Source organism: Antennarius striatus, chromosome 6 (assembly GCF_040054535.1).
Source record: "Antennarius striatus isolate MH-2024 chromosome 6, ASM4005453v1, whole genome shotgun sequence".
Classification (NCBI taxonomy): domain Eukaryota; kingdom Metazoa; phylum Chordata; class Actinopteri; order Lophiiformes; family Antennariidae; genus Antennarius; species Antennarius striatus.
This window is the reverse complement of record NC_090781.1, coordinates 15397719-15425605: the sequence shown is the minus strand read 5'-3', so window position 1 is coordinate 15425605 and position 27887 is coordinate 15397719. Positions and strand designations below refer to the sequence as shown.

At 38.8% G+C, this 27887-nt stretch overlaps 1 protein-coding gene across 2 annotated transcripts in view; it reads left to right on the top strand.

The window, feature by feature from the left end:
- Positions 1–27887, top strand: part of gbe1b (glucan (1,4-alpha-), branching enzyme 1b) — a 99082-nt gene that overhangs the window by 48370 nt on the left and 22825 nt on the right. The window contains exons 13-14 of one of the 2 annotated variants that reach the window (XM_068317731.1): positions 14812–14996; positions 23350–23480. In XM_068317731.1, coding sequence (XP_068173832.1) covers positions 14812–14996; positions 23350–23480 — 316 coding nt within the window. Of the gene's footprint in view, positions 1–14811; positions 14997–19469; positions 19839–23349; positions 23481–27887 lie in introns of those variants that run through there. The other variant, XM_068317730.1, reaches the window with a different exon arrangement.

Sequence of the window (27887 nt, the reverse complement as noted above, 5' to 3'; positions counted from 1 at the left end):
GGCGAGATCAACCAAACGCATCCCTTTTTTGTGCTTTTCTATGATCTCTTGCTTTGTTTGCATGGACAAAAAAAATATTTTCTTCGTCTTTTCTTTTCCTCTTTTCTCCATCACTTTCTTGGGGTCCATAGCGAATATGTACTCAAAAAGTTATTATATTTGTGCAAAACTGTCAGACTACCTCACGGGTCGAGAGCCGAATGCCGAAGACACTATAAGCACCGATCTAGCTCCACACAGAGTTGGAGTGGCATCCCTCTTAGCCAATGGGATGCCAGGAAGATACGTAATAGGTAATAGCCAATGGCAGAGCAGCTATGAGAATGATGTCTTCAGGAACCTGTGGGAGATTTGCGTATCAGCCGATACTGTGTTTTTACATTACGTAAGTTGAAATTTCTTTCGTAAGTACAGGTAATATTTTCCTGCTGAGAAATTTCGTAAGTAGAACATTTCGTAAGTAGAGACATTCGTAAGTAGAGGTATCACTGTATACTGTAGGTGGGGAGATCTCTGAAGGGAAATTAAGAGAGCGCACTCTGTATTACAGGGGGCTGTATATAAGAGTGTACAGACCCTGTAATACACACAAACACACACAAGGGGGCTGTAAGCATGCAGTGGGAGGTAGAGTGGCGGGCATGTCCTACATGGTGTGCCCCAAATGAGCTACTTGTAAAGGGGGGCGGCGCCTTACTCAAGTGCACCTCGGCAGTGCTCAGGAGATGAGCTGATACCTTCCACTGTCAGCTCACACTCCGGGTGGCTGGGAGGGAGCGGGAATCGAACCGCCGATCTTTGGAATTTTGGACGACCCGCTGTACCGCCCTCTCTGCCGCTGAGCCACTGCCGCTCCAAATTTCAGCCATAACATTAGCAAAATAGTCACTTCATGTCATATATCTATACCATATGTTTATGAAATTGTCTGACCAGGTCACATTAATATACACTGTATGTAATAATACAGTTCAAGATGAATTGAATGATCAAGAAGTAATCATTGTGAAGCAGATTCCATTTGTTTGGTGACTTTTAGTATTTATAGCGGTGACGGGAGTCATTTCCAAACCCTCTGCCCACAGGATGACACAACAATCTCTGAATGTTCACGAAACACTAACACACATTAATGCTCCTGTCCATCTATATCCCCCATAGGCAACGGGCAGATGCAGACCTAACTATAGTTTTTAGTTGACAAGCTACCCCATCTTTAGTCATTATACAATACAGTGTGTTTTTGTCAGCTTTCAGTTATACTCACAAACCCATTTAAGCAATAATATACTATTTCTCTAAGGCATGAAATAGTTGTAAATACCTCTCTCTGTGGAGGAAAGTGTTCACTTATTAGGTTTTTATATTTCTTTCAAATGTGTATTTCTGGAATAGCTTGCCGATAAGTCACAGCTGATGATAAAAATCAAAAGCACCTTTTAAGGTGTGGTAATACTAACTTTCCGGAGCTAATAATGAAAAACGGTAAATTCTGTCTAAAATAGAACCAATTTTTTTTCCAAATGGAACTAATTCTCAGTCAATTTTGAGAAGCTCCTTATTTTCTGCTTGTAATCTCAGCTACAGAATGGCGTTATCAAGTCCTGCTGGCAGGGATAAATATAGTTACAGTTAATGATGCTGGAAGTTGACCTTGGTTGAAGGGAATGTATATCCCCATATGTTCTTCTTTCCGGCGTCACGCAGATCTGCAGCATTTTAGCTCCACCTGGTGACTGGGTGATCTGGTCAAGCTCAGAAGTTAAAACAGTAAAAATATGTCTGTAATCTTCTCTTTTTGTGTTCATTTTCACTCTGAGTTGGCTAGATTGCCACTCAAGAAAAAAGTGAAACTGAATTTCTGTTAAGTGGACTGATGTGTGGGCATGAAAGAAGCACAATCAAAGCAGGTGTTCTTGATGGAAAATCATATCAGGGCAGCTAGTGAGAACAGAATGTCGGAGAACTGACCCACTGTAGGCAGCAGAAGAACAGTTGATAGTAATTATATCTGATTATTTGGCTTAAGTATAGCTAAAAAGCTAATTTTGCTGGCTTTCAGTGCTTTGTCTCCACACAATGACTGCTACGACCTTCACTCTCAACCAATCACATTAGCATCAGAAACCTGAAGCGTCGATATAGAGAGTAAAAAACAATACTTGAAATGTTAATTTAACAATGATGTCATTAAGTTCATTAATTTAAAAAAAAAGACCTGACTTGATTTGTGAGTTTTAGTCCACTCTAAAACAAGTAGTGCTCTGTGTTTTGAAGAGCAGAGCTGTAGAAAAGAGGTCAGCTTGAAGGAGGCAGGCAAAGGAATATTGTTCTCTTTCAAAACTTCTGTCTGGCAGACATTAAAGATGGTGCTTTTGACAACATTTATAATGATTGAAAGCAAAAAGTTTTATCTACAGATCAGAAAGACACATTTACAAAGACACACCTCACTGATGTTCATCACTCAGAACTTTTCTATGTTTAAGCAATTACAGGTAGGCAAATATCAGGGAAGAGCTTAAGAAATGGACAAAAGAATCAGGTAGATTTAAAATGGCATGCCATGTGGAGAGGTTCAATGAGTCATTTTGTTAGTGCTGATCAAGAACAGATTGGTTGAGCAATCATTTTGATATGCCTGTCTAGGGAAAACCTATTTATTAACTTATGAACAACTGCAAACAGCATGCAGGAAAAGGACAGAGGGAAGATCCATATAACGTGGATGTTACAAATAATGTTGAATTTTAGCATTGGTAGTGAATGAAACGCTTCAGTGGCTTTGTCATTAAATCAGTAGTGAGACAATTGAAGTCCATGTACTTTCATTTCTAGGACTTAAAACAATCTTGCATATCTCCACTAGACTTAATAATTAATCACATCACAAAATTGTGATTATGTACGGGCCACACTGGCCTGTCCTTCCATGATAAATGAAGTGAAGCTTGTTAAAAAACTTTAATGAAAGCAGCGCCCTGGATGTGGGCTCGCTGTCTTGGACCGAGATCCAGCAAAACGGTTGTTTTTCTCACCGTTGTTAAAATAACAAAGAGGTTCCTTTGTTATTTTTCTAAATTTTGTAATGCATCAAATAGTTTTATTTGGTGAAAAGTCAGCATTGAAGGTAGCCCAGTTGAGCACTCAAATTATTTTCCGTAGGACCCATGTGGTTGCAAAATGTGCAGAATGTGTTTTGACTAGTGCTGTCAGGCGATTAAGAAAATTAATCTAATTAATTACAGGATTTGTAATTAATTAATCTGATTAATCACATTTTAATCTCATACCTGCTAAAGGCCCCCAAATAAAGAATTTGAAGTTTAGGACATTACAAAATTGTAGTGCATGACTAATCAATAGAATGCACCAAGAAGAGAAGATTTGAAATCCACATTTTTATTGGTTAAGTGTGCTTTATAGATGAAATTCAAAAGAAAAAAAAGGCCAAGCACATCAGCAAACCAATTAGGCCAGGTGCATTTCTCAAAAATGCAATACAAATACAGTTAAATAAAATAGATAAAATTCAGAAATAAAATACGGCTGAGTCTCATTTAGATGTATAGGTTCGTACTTTGCGTTGTGTTTCTTTTTTTTAGTTTTCTTCAAATGATGAGTCCACTCGTGTGTTATCAACCTCCAGCCGTTTATTCTGGCAACACAAACTATGTGCGATTGGGGAGCACAATCCTCATCAAATTGCCTCTCTCAGCCGCGGCCATTACCGACTCGCAGAATTAACATAAAATGAATCGGCCAAGGAGTTATTAGCAATGAACAAACGAAAATAAAAAGTTTTCCCCACTAAACTAATATTGGTGGTGGATGGCTATATACCTGGCAACACAAACCATGTGCGAATGGCGATCACAATCCTCATCAAATTGCATATTGAGGGAAAAGACAACTTAGATTTAAACTGTGAAGCACAACGTTAGACAAGCCTTTACGACTATCATCGCTATTTGTCTAGCCCCCAACAATGAAGATTGATCCCACCCGCTACAGACACATACCTCTCTCAGCCATGGTCATTACTAATTGAGGAGGGGTCTCCAGAGGCCTGTACCATAAAGCTTGATGAACCTAGCCGGGCTTCCTCTTGCTTATCTGGCTTCACTTACCGAGATATCCGACCTCCGGATTTTCTGTACCATAAAGCCGACTATCAACTCACTAATTCAATTCAGGCTTGTCCAGTCTAGATCTGTGCGTGCTCTCATAAAAAGGGCGAAGGTTGCTGCATGCGACCAATCGCAAACATGCAACAAACCGGCCCGAGCAGCATATTTCACAATGGAGGAGCAAACAATAATAATTAATAAATACGAGCAATACAAATCAGTAATCCAGGCAAAGAGCAACACAGTTGCAGCTGCCAAACGGCGCAAGGATCGCTGGCACTAAATCGCCGACTGTGTCAATGCGGAAGTTAGTGCCATTATAATATTACTTCCCCACTATGACTGCACTTGTATATCTGACTACAGTAACATTTGTGTGTTCCATAAATGTATGTGTGTATGACATTTTTCGTTATGGCATGTGATTGTAGCCCCCTCGACTTTATGAATAGCTCTACATACTGTGTTCTTCCCGAGGTTTTCGGCATCACCAACAGAATACATAAAAGTACCTATATAAATGAATGAATCAATCCATGATTTACTTAAACAAATAATTTATTAGTGGCATTTTATCTGTGGCTTGGTTGTAACCCATCCAATGAGGGATTTAAGGACATCATAATAATTACGAACATCACTAAGAAATATATTAACTTTGGCAAAAAACCTCAGTGCAATGCACACTGTCTGCAGGACTGTCAGCAGCTGATAGATGTAATGTAACCCCTCTCCCCAAAACCTGTACCTTTTGTACAGTGATTGTTCAGGCAATTCCAACAAATTACAGCGATCTCTAAATATTCTCTCGCGCCTGAGCGCTCTTCGCACAAGCTGTGCACCAAGATCCACCGGGTTCTCATAAAACGGACAGCCCATTTTCCAAGAGAACTGATTGGTCAGTAGGTGGGGCTGTTATACCCGTTGAGCTCTGATTGGTCAATAGGTGGGGCTGTTATACCTGCTGAGCTCTTATCCTGAACTTATCTTGCTCCGGAGCAGGTTAGGTGTTCAGCATAGGTTACCGCGACATCGTAGCCCGATAGAAAGTCAGCCACCTTTATGGTACCGAAAAGCCAGGGTTAAGCCTGAAGTTAGTCCCATAGGGGAGCTCTAACAACCTATTAGCTCTAACAACCTATTAGCTCTAACAACCTATTAGCCAATGAGAAGTGGAAACAACAAACTCTGCTACATAGGCACATAAGCAGACTCTCAATCAAAATGAATACTAAAGCTGACTCAATACAGCAATTCAGAATAAATAATATGACATGCCTCTAAATAAGGCAACATCAATAGCAAGATGCCAACAGGCATTTCCTTTAAAGGGTAAGCTAACGTTACAGGAACTGACAACAGATAACTCTGTCCTTGACATGTTTTGCATGTAAATGATACGTTTGGCTGGAGCTGCTTCAGCGATATGAAAATTCCCTTTTACAAAAGGTACAAATCACTGTTTTTGTTGATAGTCCCGTCTTTGTTCTTTTTATAAATAAACTTTCCGCCCAAAAATTCCAGAGTGGGCTTGCCTCGCTCTCCTGTGTCGCGTCCATCTCTGTTGTCAATCACCCACATTTAAAATGCTTGCACAATGACTTGCCACTCACAATTAATTGCATTAATTTTTATAGCGCCTTAATTTGCAGTGTAATTAATTAATGTGATTAACGTGTTAAACTGACAGCCCAAGTTTTGACATTGCCTTGCTGATATAAGCAAGGCTTTCCCGAAAAAAACATTGCTTACTTGACAGTATGTATTGCTCCAGAACATGTATAGACCATTCAGCATTAATGGTGCCGTCACAAACTTTCAGGATCATCAGAGCAAGGTCACATATGTTGACAGTTATTTAGTAGTTTTGGTTTGAGTGACTTTTTCTACAAGTCCTACAGCGGATTGCTGGGAAATGGTTGTATTTTAGCAGCCAACAATAAGAAACAATTTGGCCTAGCTTATGTCCAAGTGCCATAACAGCACAATTCCAGAGAGTAGCACTGCAAAGTGCAAGTCTTTAATCGTGATACATAATGCCTCAAGGGTCGAGAGAGCAGAAATAGATGTAAGTGACATTTTTCGTGCAGGGATAAAATTTTGCCATAATCCACAGACAATTTATGCATTTTTTTAGCATAGCTTTTTTCTTTCATGGAACTGTTACATATTCATGATGACCAAAGCTACAGATCGTACGCAGAAACCTATTTGTTCTACTGGTTTCATGACATTGGTTTGGTCAGTAACACTAATGGTAGCGCTTCCTTTCCCCTTCAAAATGTGTTCAAACTACAGCAAATACAGTATATGCATGTCTTCTCCACATAAATCTGCATGATTATCTCATTTCACGGATGTTTTGGTCCCTATAAAGACATTTTCACTGATTCATCTTCCAGTTTCAATACACTCAAAAAATGTTGTAAATTATATTATGAACCAGTTCTGAAACAAACTCATTCAAAGGCATTTCAGTAATGAAGCTAGGAGAGCAATTTCATTCCTATAATTCAGTTGAGTGGAACAATGTTTGGGATTGTTTTTCCCTACTTGTAGAGATTCAATATTCTTAATAATATGATACAATATATACTTTTCAATGATTGGCTTTCAGCAACTGACAAAAATAAGTACAGGTAGTTTTCAAGATGCGGTCATCCGACTTACAAACATTCCTAGATACGAACAACCATGCCCCTCAATATCCAACTACTACAGTTCCTCTTTCAGCCGCAACCCCAGCTTAGCAGCACTGCTATGTACGTGCATCTCCACCTCTCATTTCCACCATCTTGTTCTTGTATATATCTCTGTGAGCATCTCAGCACATCAAGCTTTATACCCACTTGGATACTTCACCGTTTATCGTGGCTGATAAAGCAAAGCTGAGTTTTGGTGGTATTGGCAAAAAAAAACAACACAAGTGATGGTAGTGGTAGTGGTAAGAAATGTGACAATCTCCAATGATAGCTCTGTCTCTCACCAACAATAACTCCCCCCTCCTCCTTTTCTTCCTTCGCTCTAAAGGTAAGACAGAGTACGGCAGTACTGTATATGTACGTATTTTAATACGTTCTATGTTTTTATTCTTATTTATTGCAGAGTAACATGATATTTTGTGCTTCTAACGGTTTTCTAGTGATTTTACGGGTCCAATATATGTGACGGGCCGATGTACAATGGAGTAAAATGATCTATACTTGATTTATAATTTTACTTTTTTTTAAAAACGTATTATTGAGAATGACACAATTTGAAGTGACGTAAGCTGAGGTAGCCCTGCATTCTAGTTCATTTATGTGTTGTTTTTATATCCTGTATTGATTCTGGTAATTTTAAAGGAATACAGTACTACTTTCATATTTAGAGTAGTGACATTTAAATAATCTCAAAACTCAAAAGTCGGTTGTGGCTCAGTGGTGGAGCGCGTTCACAGTGGGAGGTGTCATCTCACCTCCGGAGCACTGCCGAGGCACCCCTGAGCAAGGCGCCGTCCCCCTTAAAAGTTGCTCATTTGGGTGCACCACAAAGGAGCTGCCCACCACTCTACCTCCCCTGCATGCTTACATGCCCCCTTGTGTATGTGTTTGTGTGTTCAGGGCCTGTACACACATGTATAAATGTGTTATTTCAACTAACTACAGTGCGCCAATAATTTCCCTGCGGGGATAAAAATCATCATATAAAATTTTTTATAAAAAAATGGAAAATTGAAATTTAATAAATAACGACTTTCGAAAAATTCATTTTACGAACAATCTCTTGGAACCAATTGTGTTCATAGGTTGAGGAGTCCCTTTAATTGAACAAAGAAAACAGATTAAGAATCACCTTACATGGGACCTAATTGTTTAACACAGCATGGTTTAGCTTTCAATAGCATTCTGTCGATCCACATTAGGAGAATGCAAATGAAAAATAGATCTGTTTGTACACACGGGGCATTACAGCTTAAATGCATTGATTGGACGATGTGAATGAAAAATAGATCTGTTCTTTACACAGGGGGCATAACGGCTTAAATGTATTGATTATTTTCATTTACTAACATGCTGACAGGATTGGTCAGTGGCTGATGTCGATGCTGAATATTCCTCTGAGCATCAGAAAGGTCACACAAAAACTGCTGGTTCCTACATTTAAATCAGTTATCCATCTAAGCTCCACTTTGATTGCCTAAAATATGACAGAATCTTAAGGTTTAATTCTTTTCTATTCTAACACTTGTCCCGTGAATAAATGCCTGCATATTTAACTCTGTTTTGAAGAGTAAGCCCAATTCACTGCTGGAAAGATGTACTTGCCATAAAACTGGCCTGTTGTTGCTTTAGAAGTATGTACTGTATATATTTTTGTATGTATAAGGACATCAAAGCATAAGTCAACAAGTAATATAATAATAATAAGAAGAAGAAGAAAATAATAATAAAAATGATAATGAGGAACAGAATATCCTACCTGCGACTATTATAAGCTATGTAACTTTTTATAATAACAATTATATGAAAATTATTTTTGTAATGATCAATTCCTTATGTTTTTGCTGGTACACGTGGCACCATGCTCATATTGCTCATTATTATTCCATGTTTGCGCCCCCATTTTTAAACATACTGGGCATCTATTGACTGTCACATATTTGTAACTGCATCACTATGTATTTGTTCTCAGTTACACGTAAAGTACTTCTCTGATCTCTTTTTTTAGACACCTCCTCACTGATCCATTTGTCACTTTTCTTTAACTAAAACATTTACAATGCTATTGTAGTACCTCTCACCTCTACCATTGTACAGTATGCAACACAGTGCAACACTGAAAGCCTATTTCCTGAGGGCGTGTCAAAAGTCATTCTGGGAAATGTTAGAACTCAAAAGTAGTTGTCAAGCTCAACTTACGTGTGGATACACCAAAATAGTAAATTATGCACTGAACTGAACATTGCATATTGATGTCTGACAGAAAAAGAATATCTGAATGTGTTTTTTGTGTGTGTTTTTTTCCCATTTTTGACAGTGAGCTCCCTGAGGTAATCATGGCCTTATTCCTAAGGTGCTACTTAAAGAAAGGAGCCCCTAGCAGTGTTTAAGAGTATTTCTTTATACCATTTCTCCCTTTTGAGGTATCTTGATATCATCTGAATTCTACCTGGACATATTGATAGCATGCCAATTGAATGTCTTTACAAAATAATATTATATTTCATTTTTTAAATAAAAGTTTTTTATAAATGTACTGATTGCTCTGTATAGTATATGCTCAGCCCATTAAAATGTGGAGCATTTTCCCAATAGGCATGAACTTAAATGGGGTATTATTAATGCAACTTTTCATCAAAGTTGCATGGTTACTTGTATCAAAAACTACAATGTCAACCTATTTTCATATTTTGTGCTGGTGTTGTCCTGTAACTGTAAACCTCTTCAACAACAGTTGATTTGCCCCCACATCTGTTTCTGTAGATATAACAGAGGAATGGCAACAACCAAAAAACAAATGGTTTGCACTGATTCTTGATATTAGGTTGTAGAACACATATCCATCCATCCATCCATCCGTCCATTTTCTATACCGCTTCATCCGCTGTCACAGGGAGCTGTAGCCTATCCCAGCTGCCTATAATCAATCAATGTTGTAAAATTGTTACACGGTTGCAATCCAAACTCATCCTGTTCATATCTACAGTATGTGTAGATTTGGACAAAATTTTAAATAGACATTACGTACATTCCATGTTTCTCACAATATCTTTTCAGGTACAATACTGTAAGGAAACAAGTTAACAGTAGCTGTAAATTTTGGACTTTGAATCTCTATGTCTATATACAACCCATGAAATCCAAGTATTGGCACTACTACTGCAACTATTTTTTCCTGAGCAGTTATTTCCACATAAACCCACTGTGGTACAAAAAGCTGAATTGTCTAGCGGAGTCTTAGAATGGCACATTGAATATATTAAAAGAATGATTTTAGTTCAGTAAACATGAGTTACCAAACATTTCACTATGCATTTACTTCAAAATTTCAAATCCTGCAGTGTTGTGGTTGGTAAGCGAAAAAGAAGAATGGCTTGGACATCTAAGAATGGCTCGTGAATTGGTTATTTGTTCCTTGAATCAGGAAAGACTTCAGATACTGGGCAGATATTGAGATAGTTGAGCTTGTTTCAGCACAGCACTCACTAGAACATCATCTTTTTGCTTAAAGGTAGTCATGTCCACATAAAAAGGTCTGCTGCCTTTATGCTGTCGAGGACATGACACTGCCAACAACTGCTGTAACATTGATGTTGAAATTGCTCATTTGCCAACACGTGAGTGCCTTAACCTTAAAGATACTCCTGTCGTGACGCCTTCTCATATTTGTTTTCTCGCAAAAGTGAGAAGGACCACAAGGGTAGAAGGTGGATGTAATTTTACTTATATAGTCTGACTGATGTCTCAAAATTGTCTACAATAGTCACATTCACCCCTTCACACAATGGTGGTGATAGGAACTGCCTGCTCTTTAGAGGGGTAAGTATTCACATCCTTAATCATGATTTAATTTGAATTAAAATTAAATTAAATCATTCACACACCAGTGAAACAGCCACCGTGGGTTCAGTATCCCACCCAAGGATACTTCAACATGTGGACTGCAGGTCTGGGGATCGAACCACTGACCATCCGTTAAGTACACAGCCAATCTGCAAAGGAAAATGTTTATTCTGTGCTTTTCCCACATGTTCAGCAATGATTTGTATTGTTGAGCAAACCTGGACAAGAATAAAGCAAAATAGATGTGTAACAGTATAGTCATTGCTTTTACCCAGGCTCTAATAAGATTGGATAGACAAACTCAAACTGGTTCAGCACACATAGCCAATTTCAGTCTGTAGAAATAAAGTAGCTGTTTCTCGGAATGAAGAAATTTGAGGTAGAGCTATAACACATTAGCTAATCAACTTATTTAACAAAATGGTTAAGCATGACAGTGTGTGCTGTCATGCTCAAGGGCACCTTAGCAACCCTGAGGAGGTAAACTGGCACGTCTCCACTGCCAGTTCACACTCCGAATGTTTTGGTCCACACGGGTCTTGAACTGGCCACCCTCTGGTCCCCAGCCCAAGACCTAGTGGACTGAGCTGCTGCTGCCCCAATTAGACAAATTAGCCTCATTAACATAGACAGTAAAATGTTGGCAAATGTATTATTTGGGCATACCTCTGCTTACATTTCGAGTTACGTCATTCTCGATTATGTCAGTTTTTTTTAGAAATACATAGAAAAATCAAAATCAAATATTGTAATGGTAAAATCCCTGATAAATCGTTAAAAGCACATAATATCCTGTTACAGTACGATAAATGAGAATAAAAACATATATTTGTCTGCATCAACCCCTGTGACCACCGATAGAAGCGGCTGGTGATGAGTCAGTGTGTTTTTTTTTCTGCGGCATTTTAAAAAATAAAATTTATTTATTTGAACGCTTTAAAAGAATTATCTTTTTATCAATGTTTTTTTCTGTGCTATATTAAAAAATAAAATGTATTTATTTGTATGCTTTAAATAGATTTTTATTCACCATATACAGTATTATTGAAAATGCATTCATAAAAAGAGTACAACACAGAAGTGGGAATGTTTATTTTTGGTTTAACGTGGAAACAAGTTAATTTGATATACCTTATTTTTTAACTCACGTTGCATCTTCTGGAACCAATTAACAACGGAAGCCAAGGTATATCTGTACACACAGACCAAGTGGGCTTTATAAATAATAACCTACGAGCGCTCTTACATTTACTTTGGTTGAATTCGTTGAGTACAGCACCAGTGGATGATGCTGATGATTGGATGCGGAGAAGGCCTTTGACAGGGTCGAGTGGGGTTTCTTTTAATGTGAAATTATGTTTACAAGAGTAAGTGGCAACAGATACTTTATTGTAGTAAACTAAAATTACTTTATGGACTACCTGACCTCTAGTAGGCTGAATGTAAAACCCTCACTAAAGTGTCTTTGTACACATACAGCATTCTTGTCAGTTTTGTTTATATGACTGCTCTTTGATTTGTCTGTACCTCTAGTTTTCTGTTTTCATGTTCATTTTTATTTTTTATATATTTTTCTCGTAATCAGGAACACCAAACTGATTTGTTACTTGGTAATCTCACCTTCCTTTGGTTGTAAATTCAACTACATGAGCTATGCGTTTTTTAAATAATTTAAAAAAAAAAAAAAGCAAAATAACAAAAATAAGGTTGCCAGAAACCAACAACTCTCAACTGCCCCTGGACATGGTTCAAGTGCACAAGCATTAAGCACACACACGCAGTAATAAGTTTATCGAAGTACACAACACTTATTTGAATTATTTTTTTGTTTCTCAAAAACTTTATAAAAAATTTCATCAAATAACTTCTTGTGAGATAGTGCTGCTATTTTGAATGTGTTTTAATGTTTATCTGATAAATTATGAATATAAAAATGTATTAATGCAAAGAAATAATTTTGGGTGAGATGTTATGTTAGATGTTATTGGTTATTTTGATTTATAAAAACTGTTCTTATAATTAGTTAACCATGAAATTTATGCATAATGTCATTCAGTTATTATTTTTTCATGAGGCGTAATTAAAGTCTTACCCTTGTAATGAAATGCATGTTTGTGACTTTTTTACCTAAGTGTATAACTGAAATATTAATACAGGTATTTCAGTTATGAATGTGTGGTATACACATTCCTATTGGTGTGTTGTAAAAAATTGCCTTTGACTGCCAGTGTTGCAAGTCTGAGGTGTAATTTTCTCCTTTACGTTTCAAGTTCAGCTGTGTGGGAGGCTTGTTATTCATGCAGATGTCTCCAGAAAAGGCGCTCTTTCTTCTCCGTTCTTTTCCTCGCTCTCTTTTCTTTCTCCCTGCATGTCTTTGCTGCCCTATTTCCGAAGTGAGTGCTGCAATGGGCTTGTTGTGCTGGCAGCCCATGCCTCATAGTTTGCTACTTCTTTAACACCCATATAATGTATTTCATTAGAATGTGCTGTCAGTCCCTGTCCGTTCAACTTCTTCCTATCACGCTGTCTTTTTTAAGGAGCCTGGGTGGATCTTAACACCAAATAAACAACTAGCCTGTATTCTCTTGTCATGCAACTTCCTCTGTCACTTGTCTCCATGTTTCCTCCTCAACCAGAAACTCAATTATCCTGGCTGTTGTTTTATGATGTTGTCTTGACATCTGATGACGGATTCATTATCTCATCTCCTGGCATGACAGCATAGCAGCAACGGGACAGCTCTTTCCACTCCTCTTCAAGTGGCATTCAGCTTTATGTCTGGACTTTTTAGCTCTCCATCAATAATGTCACTCTAACTGCTTTCCCTCTCAATTAAATTTTTTTTAAGTGAGCAATATTCTTGGATGGATTGGAGGGTAGGTAAGAGAAATGTGTAAATAATATTCAAATACACTGACTACTAACTTCTACTGAGGTAGCAAAGTATACAATCAGTATACTCCTGGTGACAGACCCAAGCCCAGGTAAATGGACAGGATTGCTAAGAAGGGCATCCAGTTTAAAACCTTAGCCACTTTAAAAAAAAAGAAAATAAGCAAGGACAATGAAGATGACATTTCCACTGCACCAACCTGTAGTCAGCAGTAGCCAAAAAGAGATAAGAAAAAAATAATGTTTTAATGTTCATAAATCAACAGTGTTAAAAGAGAATACACTTATTCTGTGCAAATTTTGATATCTTTGCATTTGCTCATTTCCACTGATTTGAAGTTTGTGCGTTATTATGGAGAAATACTATATTAACAACTGGCAGACGGACAGACTAATCAGCAGGGCTTGGTGACATTGTTGGTGCTCATTTAGACTCAGTTACTACAGTGTTGGAGAGGATTGTCCAAACTAAGGGTCATCCTGGACATTGAGTACCACCCACTGTACAGAACTTTGATGGGACAAGTGAGTATGTTCAGTAGTAGGTTGAAGCTTCCTAAATACACCACTGAATGCCATATGAAATCTTTCCTGCCTGTGGCCATTAAACTGCAAAATGCCTCACCTTGACATGTAGTAATGAGGAGAAATGAAGTCGCAGTAAATGTGTATATCTGTACATATTTTTTATATATTATTCAATCTATTACTCTATTTACTGTAATCTCCTTTGCTCTTTTTTTACATAATTCTATATTATGTTTACTTGCTCTTGCTTTGGCCTTATGTTCTGCAATGGAGCAACTATAACAAAAATAAATTTCTCCTAGGGGATTAACAAAGAATTCTGATTCTGATTCTGAACTGCACCTCAGATGAACACAATAGGAAATATTTTCACAATGTTTTCACTTTTATGTATTTTTTTTTTTTAAAGTTTAATTCCAGAGACCCAGGTGACAGTAATGTGGGCACTCTGGTATTTGCAGAAAAAGAGCTTTGTGACTTTGTTTCATCATGGAAAGGACTAACCTCTGCTGGGGTTATGCAAAGGTCACAGACTGTCTCTGACTGTGGTCGTTTTGATCTCTGTCTCTTTCTTTGTCTTATTAAAAATGGCACAGAAGCCAAAAATCCCCAAAAACTCATATAGCGCTCCATTATGGGGTGTGCTGATTCAAAGCTATCGTATGCCTTTCTTTTCATTGTGTGCATTCTTTAATAACTCTCTCTCTGTGTTACAGGGAATGAGTTTGGCCATCCTGAGTGGCTGGATTTCCCTAGAGAGGGGAACAATCAGAGTTACCACTATGCCCGGCGGCAGTTTAACCTAGTGGATGTGGATGATCTCCGATACCGTCAGCTCTATGCCTTTGACCGGGACATGAACCGTACTGAAGACAAGTATGGCTGGCTGGCTGCCCCACCGGTAAGGACCTCATCTACTTACTGTACAGTAGGCTTAGCAAAGACACTCTAAGTGGCAAAATTCAAATGCAGCAGCACAACACCACAATACCAATCTCTTTTCAGTCAAATATTCAATCTTTGATGATGTTTAAAATCCTAACAATTTTTTAACTCGTTGAAGTTTTTTTCTATTTTTGTTTTTTTAATACAGAATTGTGTTCAGAACAGTCACACACATTTGCAGTTTTCTTGTTTCCCCATAGAGACAGTACTCAATAACAACAGATTCATATTCAACCCCTCACAGTTAGCTCTTGCAGAAGCAGCTTCAGCATAGAAATACATAATTCAATTAACTGGTTCCAGAAATTTTAATGTAAAAACTCCCAAAATTACAGAAATTAGACCACAGATCTTCAGTTGCCAATAACATTCCTGCAGTCCAAAGTTTGATAAAAAAAATTTAATTTCTTATTATAAAAAATAACAAAGTGCCATTGTGTCACTTACTGATAGTGACAAGTGATAATAAAATATTTTGTGTTTTGTGGGACCCCTACAACCCTGTCAACAACCACTAGAGTTGAGTTAGTAAACTCGCCATCAGACGTGTTTGTGTTCATCAAATCACTTCAAAAAATAATAACAATAATAACGATTTGAGGTATTTGAAACTTTTTGTTGCCTTATTGGCCCAGGTCCCTCTTGAAAAAGAGATTCTAAATCTCAATGATGCTAACCTGGATAAATAAAGGTTAAATAAAAATAAAAATGGTAGACTTTGGAAGCCGTCTTGAACATACCAGTATCTGAACACCCCCCCCCCCCCCCAGACAATGTTTTTAAAGTATTTGCTGCACACGTAATGACATACTGCTTGATAGCATTCCTCAGTCTAAATCTACTTTTCTTGTCTAAAAGTCTTGGTTTTTCAATTCATAGGATTATAAAAAAATATGTTATTTATCCAATTGGTCATGCTTCCCTCAACACAATAGCTTTCAGGTGTTCATCCGTCGTTTGCTGTCGGACAGAACTGGCAAGGACACACCTTTTCATAATGAAAGGCAATGGAGTGTGATGAATTGTTTTCCCCTTTGGGGTGGGTGGTGTTTAATTGCATTTTGGCTCTATTGAGTAGAACTGTAGATTTCAGGCAGGTAAAGATAAATGCACTATAATGAGAATTCATTTTATAAATGTCCTTTTTCTCTTGCCGATGTCAAGGTGAACAGTAATAGATTTTACTCTCATCCTCAAGCCATTCTCTTTACTTGCATTTAAAGCCTATGGGAGAAAGAAAATGCAGTTTTTCTCTGGAGAGACAGTTAGGGAAGTAATGGAATAATGCAAATGGAGAGTGTATCTTAAATTGACAGGGATTATAAGTGACTCAATAAAATTGATTCAAAAATACACATTCTCATTTTCCCCAGAAACAGTCCGTAGATTAGAGTTACTTCAGCTGGTGTTATACCCCAAGCTACACATTCCTCCTTTACACACAAACAAATGCAACAAATGTATTGGAGAGCATGCAGTAATTACAGAAATGTCAGGTCCATATGGACAATTACTGTGTATTGGTCAATTTGACTCTTCTACTGAACAACTAGAACCTCATCCACCATTGACATCTGGGTGTAACAGAGCTATGGAGGAAAAGACACATGAAAGGCAGAGGCCATATGATTTCTTAGCTCCATGTTAGCCAAGTGGGAGAGAATGCTGATCCCGAAGGATGCTACTGGCAGGGAAAACCACAGATTTGGCAGTGATACTGACCTGCAACACATTGAGTGATGTTTCTAATTGAAAACAGTTGTACAATGTATACTCAGACATCATCCCATGTGTTTGTTTTTTGATTCATTACCTCAAATCATGTGAGAGATGAAAGTGTTAGATCGTACGTTGGCAGTCTGAGGGTTGTTATTTCGGCTCAGTTACATTATTCATATCATATCCCTTGCAAAGTTAGCTTCTGAATACAGGGCCTGTTTGCAGGCCCCGTATTCATCTTAATATGGGGGGCCAGGAAGTAGGCATTTGCAATGCATGCTCATCTTTTCATTTGCTGTAATTAGAAACTAAAATACTGTTTTTCCCTCCCCCCCAAGAAGTCCGGATTTTGCTGTGTTGTCATTCTGTCACTGTTTGATTTCTTGTTGTTTCTCAGCAGAATATCTCAAATGTTATTTATGGATTTCAATCAGGTGTTCTGGAGTGGTGGTTCTTTGAATGGGGAAGAGGTGACTGACTTTCATTTTGAAAAATTAAGATGTTGAATAATTTTGTAATCATCAGATTATTGTTAGAATTACCCCCATTAAGTATTAATTTTCAAGACAACTGAAAAATAAGACAACCTATTCACAAAAAAATGCTCCAATACAGAAAATCTTCTTCCTCTTCTTTTTCTTCTTCTTCTCCTTTTGGCTTTTCCCTTCAGGGGTTACCACAGCAAATCAATTGCCTCCATCTAACCCTGTCTTCTGCATCCTCTTCTTTCACACCAACTACCTTCGTGTCTTCTTTCTATATATCCATAAACCTCCTCTCTGGTCTCTGTCTAGATCTCCTGCCTGGCATTTCAAAACTCAGCATCCTTCTACCAATATATTCACTATCTCTCCTTTGGACATGTCCATTCAATCTCAGTCTGGCCTCTGACTTTATCTCCAAAACCTCTAACATGTGCTGTCCCTCTGATGTACTCATTCCTGATCCTATCCTTCCTGGTCACTCCCAAAGAGAACCTCAGCATCTTCATCTCTGCTACCTCCAGCTCTGTCTCCTGTCTTTTCCTCAGTGACTCTGTCTCTAGACCAAACAACATCGCTGGTCTCACCACAGTTTTGTGCACCTTTCCTTTCATTTTAGCTGAAACTCTTCTATCACACATCACACCTGACACTTTTCTCCACCCATTCCATTTAGCCTGTACATGCTTCTTCACCTCTTTCTCACATTCCCATTGCTCTGGACCAGTGCTTAAATCCTCCACCTTCTTGATCTCTTCTCCCTGTAACCTCACTCTTCCACTTGGGTCCCTCTCATTCACACACATGTACTCTGTCTTACTGCAGCTAACCCTCATTCCTCTCCTTTCCAGGATAAACCTTCACCTATCTAGTTTCTCCATCTGTTCCTTGCTCTCACTACAGATCACAATGTCATCTGAAAACATCATAGTCCATGGAGATTCATTTCTAACCTCGTCTGTCAGCCTGTCCATCACCATAGCGAACAAGAAGGGGCTCAGAGCTGATCCCTGATACAGTCCCACCTCCACCTTGAACTCCTCTGTCACACCTACAGCACACCTCACCACTGTCTTACAGTCCTCATACATGTTCTGCGCCGCTCTAACATACTTCTCTGCTACTCCAGACTTCCTCATACAATACCACAGGTCCTCTCTGGGCACCCTGTCATGATCTTTCTCCAAATCTACAAAAACACAATGCAGTTCCCTCACTTCTAGGTATGCTCTGCATCACCTCATCACTCCATCTGACACTCTTTTTACCTCCTGGACATTCCTAACAAACTCCTCCTTCAAGATAACTCCTACTCCATTTCTCTTCCTATCTACACCATGATAGAACAATTTGAACCCTGCTACTAAACTTCTAGCCTTGCTACCTTTCCACCTGGTCTCCTGGACACACAGTATGTCTGCCTTCCTCCTCTGCGTCATGTCAACTAACTCTCTACCTTTTCCTGTCATGGTTCCAACATTCAACGTTCCTACTCTCAGTCCTATACTCTTGGCCTCCTTCTTCTCTCTCTTCCTACGAACACAATTTCCTCCTTTCCCTCTTCGACCAACAGTAGTCCAATTCCCACCAACACCCTATATGTGAACAGCACCGATGGCGGTCAATGTTAGCCCGGGCCTCAACTGATCCGGTAATGACGTCATAGATTTGATTCACATGTTTGATTTGGCAAAAGTTTTACATCATATACCCTTCCTGATACAGCCCTCTTTATGGGACCGGCACAATAGGACACTGGCCTGTGTCCTCTTGCGGCTACATTAGCAAATCATAAGTGAATATTGTCACACAAAACATGAAGTCTTGTGAAGCTCTTTTCCTGCAGACCATCTAAAGGTCCCTGGTTGTTCTGTAATCTGGGGGCCGCCTTTAAAGTTAAGATCTGTGAGAGAAAAGAGGTGAAATAAGTGTCCATAAATTTTGAAAATTTCTACTGAGACTACTGAGATTTGATGACTAAAGGCAGTTTGTGTCCAAATGATGACAGGTCTTGTAATCATATACCACATTCTCGCAATAAAACTGTTGCTATCGTGTTCTCCAAACTGACCAATCAGAATAAGACAAAAAATGACACGCACAGTTCTGATGAAAGAACGCTGGGCTCGTTTCTTGTAGTACTGTGTAATTACAGATGGGCAGTTTTTGTTTTTAAGAGCATTACAAAAATGTCATTATTATAACAATATTAACTAAAACAAATGCAGTCACAGACAGCAACATCCCGCAACACCCCAAACTGTTCTTCTATGGTGACCAGCAGCACGGGGGCGCCACAGGGGACCGTGCTCTCCCACATTCTCTTCACCCTCTACACATCGGACTTCAAGCACAACTCGGATACATGCCACATACAGAAGTACTCTGATGACACTGCAATTGTGGTATGTATCCGGGAGGGTGATGAGGGGGAGTACAGGGCATTGGTGGCTGACTTTGTGGAGTGGTGCCAACGTCTCCAAGACGTGGAGTGGTCTCAACGTCTCCAAGACAAAGGAGATGGTGCTGGATTTCCACCGAGCACCTCCCTCTCCGGAACCAGTGATGATCGAGGGCAGTGAGGTGGAGGTGGTAGGAAACTATAAGTACCTGGGACTGCAGCTAGACAGCAGACTGGACTGGTCACTCAACTTGGACGGTGTGTACAAGAAGGGGCAGTGTAGGATGTACTTCCTGAGGAGGCTGGCCTCCTTCAATATCTGTCCTAAGCTCCTTCTCATGTTCTATCAATCCGTAGTCTCCAGTGTGCTGTCATACGCCATTGTGTGTTGGGGTGGGGGGGCCAGGAAAAGAGATATGGACCGTCTTAACAGACTCATCTGCAGAGCGGGCTCAGTGGTCGGGCTGAGCCTGGACTCTGTGGAGACGCTTCTGGAGAGCAGGACCATGTCTAAATTCAGGGCCATCATGAACAACACCAGCCACCCCCTACACACCACCTTCTCCCATCAGAGGAGCACCTTCAGCGACAGACTGCTGTCACACAGCGCCTCCACAGAGAGGCTGAGGTCCTCCTTCATACCCCGTGCCGTCAGGGGGTACAATGACTCTCTCAGGAGGAGCGGAGGGGAGGTGGCGAGGTCAGCACGCGGTTAAATGGATTTAATTTAATTTAATTTAATTTAATTTTTATACTGTTTATATTTTAATTTTATTTTATATTGTTTATATCTTAATTTTAAGTTTTTTAGTATATGTACTGTTAATGCTACATGTGTCTGTTAGTGTAGTGTATGTGTTGTGGTATGTTCTGTTTTGTTTTTGTTTTTTCCTGATGTTTGGCTGAGCAGTGGATATGTGCAATTTCCTCAAGGATTAATAAAGTATCTATCTATCTATCTATCTATCTATCTATCTATCTATCTATCTATCTATCTATCTATCTATCTATCTATCTATCTAAATTCAAAATTTTACCCTGACCTACTTGCATAGGTCAAAGATCAAAGCTAGTGCTCTGACCTACTTTGATAGATCAAAGCAGTCTCTTTGATCTACAGTCTTACTCACACTGGCCTTCTCCCTCATCTTTCTATCTCATCCAGTTCCTTAGTGTACAAAAGTTAAAATATGAACTTGATCTAGTTTTCTCAAGGTCAAGGTCATCATCTCATTTTCATCCCTTTTGGCGCCCGAGTAATGTGCTCTTTGTTGCATCTTTCTATCAGCAACAGTTGCGAGGATATGTGGTGGACTAACTAACGGACGGATGGACGAACATAGACTGACAATTACAATACATCATTGCTTTGAAGCGGGATGTAAAAACAGATTGTGAGCATGTGGGCAAAGTGATTGTTTCTAAATTTTGAACAGAGAGATGATGACTTGATATTTTCCTTAGCCGGGTATTTTCTGTAGCCGTACTATATGTTCATTCACACATTGCAATACTACTGTAGGCATTCATTACACAATGTGACACATACAAGTTCACCACAGATATTTTTATCACACAGACACATTCTTACATTACACTAGTTTTATTAAATAATGTCTTGGGTCTAAGTCTAATCTAAATGTTGCTTTTAAGTATTTCTTAATAAAAATTGACAAACTTCAATTAATGTACATATATTGAAAACATAGCATTTTTATCTTTTAATGCACGGTAATTAGCAACAGACAGATATGGCCTTGTAAGTTTTTCATTCCAGGAGTGATTAGAGCCCAAATGGTGAGAAATAAATCTGAAATTCCTAAATTGGAAGTGACAAGAGGGAAAAGGTGGAGTCAGAGCAGTCTCATCAATCAAAATAGACATTATGTAAAATTTATTAAGACATTAAGTAAGTGGTTTGATGAGCAGACTAAAGTTACAGATGATAAATCCATAGTAGCGGTTCTGTAGTTGACCTTGCACTCTAGTCTGACATGATGCTCAGAAGCAGCTGAGAGAAACAAAAATTATTTGGAAATTGATATATATCATAAAAAGACTTTGCAGAACATAAATCACATATAATACCAATAACTGCTCAGAGATTCTGCTGTAATAGTCATTTTGGTCTCAATCCTCTGGACATTTTATCAATTCCATTTCAGACGACCTTAGTGGGAATATTTCTTTGGCTTGCTTCAGTATTTCACTGTGATTTGGGGGGATCCAAGAGCATTTTGTAGTTAAAATAAGAAGCAGGGGAGAATCTCTTGACAGCTCTCACTGTTGTTCCAGGTGTAAGTGAATTAAGTAGAAATAGAGGCATGCAGGGAGTTTTCATAAAAATGTGGTTTGTAGCCATCCCTTTGAAGATGTGCAGCTGTGTGTTTCAAGAAAAAAAAAAAAAACTCTGGACATGAAATGATGCTCGTGCTAGTGCAGAGGTAATACCACTTTAGGTTTCATTTTGTTTAATGAAATTTAAATGAAGCAGTGAACAAGCAAACTATGACATCTTTTTTTAATTTTTCTCCTGATGCAGCATTATTTAATTTTAATATAAATAATTCCATTCAACTATGAGATTCGTATTATTATTATTTGCAATAAAAGCTGTTTGTCAAGCCTAGATTTCTGTTCACATGATGAGAAACTTTTTTCTTTTGTCGAAATAACTTCAATTTTTGTTACATTACATTTCTTCAGCAAGCTTCATGATAAAAATAAAAATGCTGATGGGTAGCATTTTAAATTGTATTAATAATGTTGTCTGTCTCCCAAAAAACAGAAAATATTTTGCTTAGGTGAGCACAGACTATATTTGAGACCAATTTTTAACAATGATTTTGCACTTCTGACTATATTGCAGATATATTTCAATTGAGAACATTGGGGTCACAAATGGAATTCCTGTACAGGAATACTCATGCTCCCGTTTCGGGTCAGAATGATGTTGACGGCTCTAACATAAACAGACACTTAGGCTCAGACCTATTTTCCTACTTGAAGATACCCTTTTCACGTAACCATATGTCAAACGCACAAACACATTTTTTAAAAATTTGTTATTGTGTTATGTAATGTTTTGTGAAAACTTTAAAATCACATTGGAACAGATTCTGATTATCCTTCTCTAAAACTGTCGCTTGGTTTGCCATTCATTTATTATTCATTTATACACACTAGTGCCCAGTGTAGGCCAGACCAAGGAGCTCACATTACACAAAATTTGCAGAATTTTCATGTACAAATGGACTTGTTAAAGGACCGCAGGCTGTCAGCTTATTACTTAACCTCCATTCTCTCTGTCAGTCCAGTCGTGGGGGTTCTTATCTTCTCATTCAACCGAAAATATGCTGGCATGAAATTGGCTTGGGGAACAAGGCACTAAAAATAGGGGGTTGGGTGACATTGATAATCTCTGTTAATGACACGTTAACAGTAGCACTCTCCACAGGAGAGTGGTGGCTTTATCATGTGCAGCTGTCTAAAGCTGACAGTGTGTGCATCGCACAACCCCGGGCTGCTGTTTTCTACTGAGTGCCACCTGAAGTTTGATGTGGGATTGTTTCTCTACCTATTTGCAAATGTGTAATCCACTGGTATATTGTGCCCCATTATGACTCAAAATCCAAGATGGGGAAGAAAATGACTTTTCATTAAGAAATATTTTATTGGCTCTTTTCCTCTCCCTTTTCCTCCTCCAGGCCTTTGTCAGTGCCAAGCATGAAGGGGACAAGGTCATTGTGTTTGACAGGGCGAATGTGCTCTTTATTTTCAACTTCCACCCCAGTCAGAGCTTCCAGGACTACAGGGTGGCTGTAGAAGTTCCAGGAAAGTATCCTTTAAGCTCTCTTTTGTCATGTCATGTCATTGCTTGTTTCCTTTAAATCTTAAAAACTCATGCTTTCCTCTGTCATGCCATAGCACACACCCGCAGCTCCTCTCAGAGTAATGATGTCATTGTTAGTGGCTTCTTTAATGCCTTTTTTTAGCCTGACAAAATCACTAACTGCCAATGTTTCAACCAAGACAGCAAATGCCTTTTAAAAGAAGCTGAAGAGAGACAAAAATATAAAGATAGGAATGAAATGCCTCACTCAAGGACATTTTGAAAACACACAGACAATAATTGAGCATGTTTGGAATGCTTATACAGTGCACATCAATAATGAGTACACCCTCTTTGAAAAGTAACATTTCAAACAATAGGACAAAGAACACAAAAATATATTTCCAAAATATTCACAGACTAAGTTAAACACAGGATCTGTTGAGCTTTTGAACTTAAAACTAAGTTTAATAATGTAAATGAAGTTTTTTTTTTTCAGTTTTAGTAAAATTAGTGTGGTGCAGAAATGGGTACACCCCACTGAAGGTCTCTGAGTAAAGCAACCTCTTAGGATTCCAATGTGGACCTGAACAAACAATTAACTAGAGGTGAGTCTAGATACTCATTGCACTGTTAATTAGAAAGTTGGCTACAAAAGGCTGTTACCTAAAGCAAACTGCCCTTTCCCATTCCCTGCTGTCAGCACTGGCACCACATGGCAAGGAAATGTCTCTGGATCTCAGAAAGCGTATTATTGCTTTACACAAGAGAGGTGATGGCTACAAGAAGATCAGTAAAGCCTTACTTATTGGTAAGAACACGGCCCAAAAGTGATCCAAAGATTCAAGAGAGATGGAACTGCAACCAAAGTACAGAGATGTACAGGCCAGCCAAGAAAATTAACACCCAGGCAGGAGCGTCTTGTGATGAGAAAAGTTGAGGAAAATCAGCATGCAAGTGCACAACAGTTGGCTAAGGAGGTAGAGGATGAACTTTGAGTGATTGTATCACGTGACACAATACACCATACAGTGCAGCGGAATGGCATGCATAGGTGTTGTCCCCGAAGGAAGCCTCTCCTAAAGCCAAGTCACAAAAAACCCGCCTAGAGTTTGCCAGGGCCCATGCTGAAAAGGATGAAGGCTACTGGGACTCTATACTCTGGAGTGATGAGACTATAATCAATCTTTTGGGAACTGATGGCTTCAAAACCATCTGGCGTTGCAAGGGTGAGGAGTACAAGGAAAAGTGCATGGTACCCACTGTGAAACATGGAGGGGGTAGTGTTCTTATGTGGGGTTACATGAGTGCTGCAGGTGTTGGAGAACTGCATTTCATTGATGGCATCATGAATTCTCAAATGTACTGCTCTATACTGAAGGCTAAGATGCTTCCATCACTTCGGGCCGTTGGTCGATAAGACTATGACCCAAAACACACATCTAAGGCCACTGCTGACTTTCTGAAGAGGAACAGGGTAAGAGTGATTAAATGGCCAAGTATGTCACCTGAACTGAACCCTATAGAGCATCTATAGGGTTCAGTTCAGGTGAACCCTATAGATGCTCTATTCCCTATAGATAGAGAATACTGAAGAGGAAGGTTGAGTATCACTCTCCATCCAACATCCAGACTCTAAAAGAGCTCATCCTTGAAGAATGGAGAAAGATTGATGTAGCCAAATGTTTTCAACTTGTGCGCTCTATGCCAAGGAGACTTGGGGCTGTCATTGCGAGCAATGGAGGCCATACAAAGTCCTAAATGTATTGGATGTAGTCGTGTTTGTTGTGGGGTGAACTCATTTTTGCTCCTCCCCACTTTCACGGAAAGAGAAAAAGAGTAATTTCAGTTGTCTTTTCACCTTTCTGTTTGAGTTGCTATGTAAGAACATAGTTCAATAAACATCATCAAGGAACTGTTTGGGATATATTGTTTGTGTTCACTTTAATACTGTGAAAAATGTATTTTTTCAGGGGAGTGTAGTCAATATTGCTGTGTTCTGTACCTGCACAGTGTAACAAGTAAAGCAGAACTATTTATTAGACATTCATGGTCCCTATTTGATGTGACTTCCACCAACCGATCCAGGCGCTGATTCTAGATTTGCACCTCTCCAAGTCTGCAGTGCAGCAGTCTCTAAACAACTGACACCCATATATTCAGTTTTTCTGTCTTGATGCTAATATTTTAACCACGACTGTGGTGATAAACTGTATTTCCTCTATGTCAACAAAAAATAAGGTGCAATGAGTGCAAGATCTGTGATTTCTTTTCTACTTCTGCAGCAGTAAGTCTAAGTCAAGTCTAAGTCTAAGTAGATCTCACCCTTTTGTTTCTGCTGGATATGTTAAATTTGAAAAGGTAATTTTATAGCACTGCCTCCTGTTTAACTGCACTGACATGCAGTTGTATGATACAGATTATATGTGTTCCAATTCAGTCCTGCAGATGGTTGAGGACAGTAGTACGAGATACGAGTTTAATCCATTTCTGTTTAATCATATTTCCCCATTTAAAATAACTGAAATAATTTTAATTCATTCCAGCCATGTAAAAAAGACCAAATCCCCTCTAAATGTTAAATAAAACATATTTTTATCAACCAATAGACATACATACTTTGCCTGTGCATAATTAATTTTATATAGGTTGTGGAAACAAGAAGAGATTAAGAAGGTGGAGGATTTTAAGTACTTTGGGTCAACAGTCTAGAGCAATGGAGAGTGTGGAAAAGAGGTGAAGAAGTGTGTACAGGCAGGATGGAACGGGTGGAGGAAAGTGTCAGGTGTGATGTGTGATAGAAGAGTTTCAGCTAAAATGAAAGGAAAGGTGTACAAAACTGTGGTGAGACCAGCAATGTTTTTTGGTCTAGAGACAGTGTCTCTGAGGAAAAGACAGGAGACAGAGCTGGAGGTAGCAGAGATGAAGATGCTGAGGTTCTCTCTGGGAGTGACCAGGAAGGATAGGATCAGGAATGAGTACATCGGAGGGACAGCACATGTTAGAGGTTTTGGAGATAAAGTCAGAAAGGCCAGAGTGAGATGGTTTGGACATGTCCAAAGGAGAGATAGTGAATATATTGGTAAAAGAATGCTGAACTTTGAACTGCCAGGCAGGAGGCCTAGAGGAAGACCAAAGAGGAGATTTATGGATATAGTGAAAGAGGACATGAAGGTAGTTGGTGTTCGAGAAAAGGAAGCAGAAGACAGGGTTAGATGGAGGCAACTGATTTGCTGTGGCGACCCCTGAAGGGAAAAGCTGAAAGGAGAAGAGAAGAAGATGGAATCATAATTGTGTGACCGTGTTTATAAGCAACCCCACAAGCTATCTTTATTATTACATACCTTTTGACTTTGAAAGCTGAACATGTTCAAAATGAATCTACTAATACAATTATCAGCACACTGAAGAAGAGAATATGAATCCTTGTGGGCTGAGGAGAGAATCAGGTATCTAAACACCAAGTCAGATGTGGAGTAAACGTGATTTGTAAAGACCCCCATTTGTAATGGCCGTGTTTTCTCTGAGACTAAGTCTTCTCTGATACAGTTTTAGCAGCCAGTGAGAAAATGAGTGGTGGTGTTATGCTATTAGAGAGAAATAATAGTAGAGCCCAGTGATACAGAAAGAGCTCTCTTTAGCAGCATTGGCTGTCTGTCTTCCAAGTGAGCAACGCAGAGGAATTTAATGAGTCCCACAGTTGTAATTACAGCAGGCTTAATGATCAGGGATTTGAAGGGGGACAGAAAACTGACAGATTTGTATTTATTATAATGGGCATCACTCTCTTCTAGAGCCCACTCAGGCGAAAGCCAACAGTTGGATGGATACGAAGCTGTGTTGATTTTTCAGCTATGACTTAAATAATGTGTTGGTGAGTCAAAATGCACGCTGAGTTTGTTAGTTTTCTCTGGATGCCAGCGGTTTAGTTCACTGTCCATGAGCAGCTCCGTTTCATTAGGATTTGATGGGCAGAGGATAATGAGCCTGTTTGACAGCATTTGTTTATCTGATTTCTGTATTATTATTTTTTGGTTCATTTGGATGGATTAACAGATTCTTTAGATTGCAATGATACACTACAGCACTTTAAAAATGTAACTGATTAAAATAGAGAGTGCTTAAAATAAGATCAATCTCAGAATGTTTTTGAAATGTGTTTAATTACATGCTTTGAATGGGGATTCCATTTTTATACCATTTGGCAGTTTTCACACAATGTGCTGTCACGTAGACGCTTAGATTATAAAGTCAGTGACTTTCTGGGTAGCATAATTATTACAATGGCTAAAAATTATATGCAGACAACATTTCTAATCTGTTAAAATCTGCAAGAAAACAAACATGCCATGCAATGAGAATGATGTGAGAGAGCAATAATGAGGTTTATTTGATGATTTATAAGCCACAGCA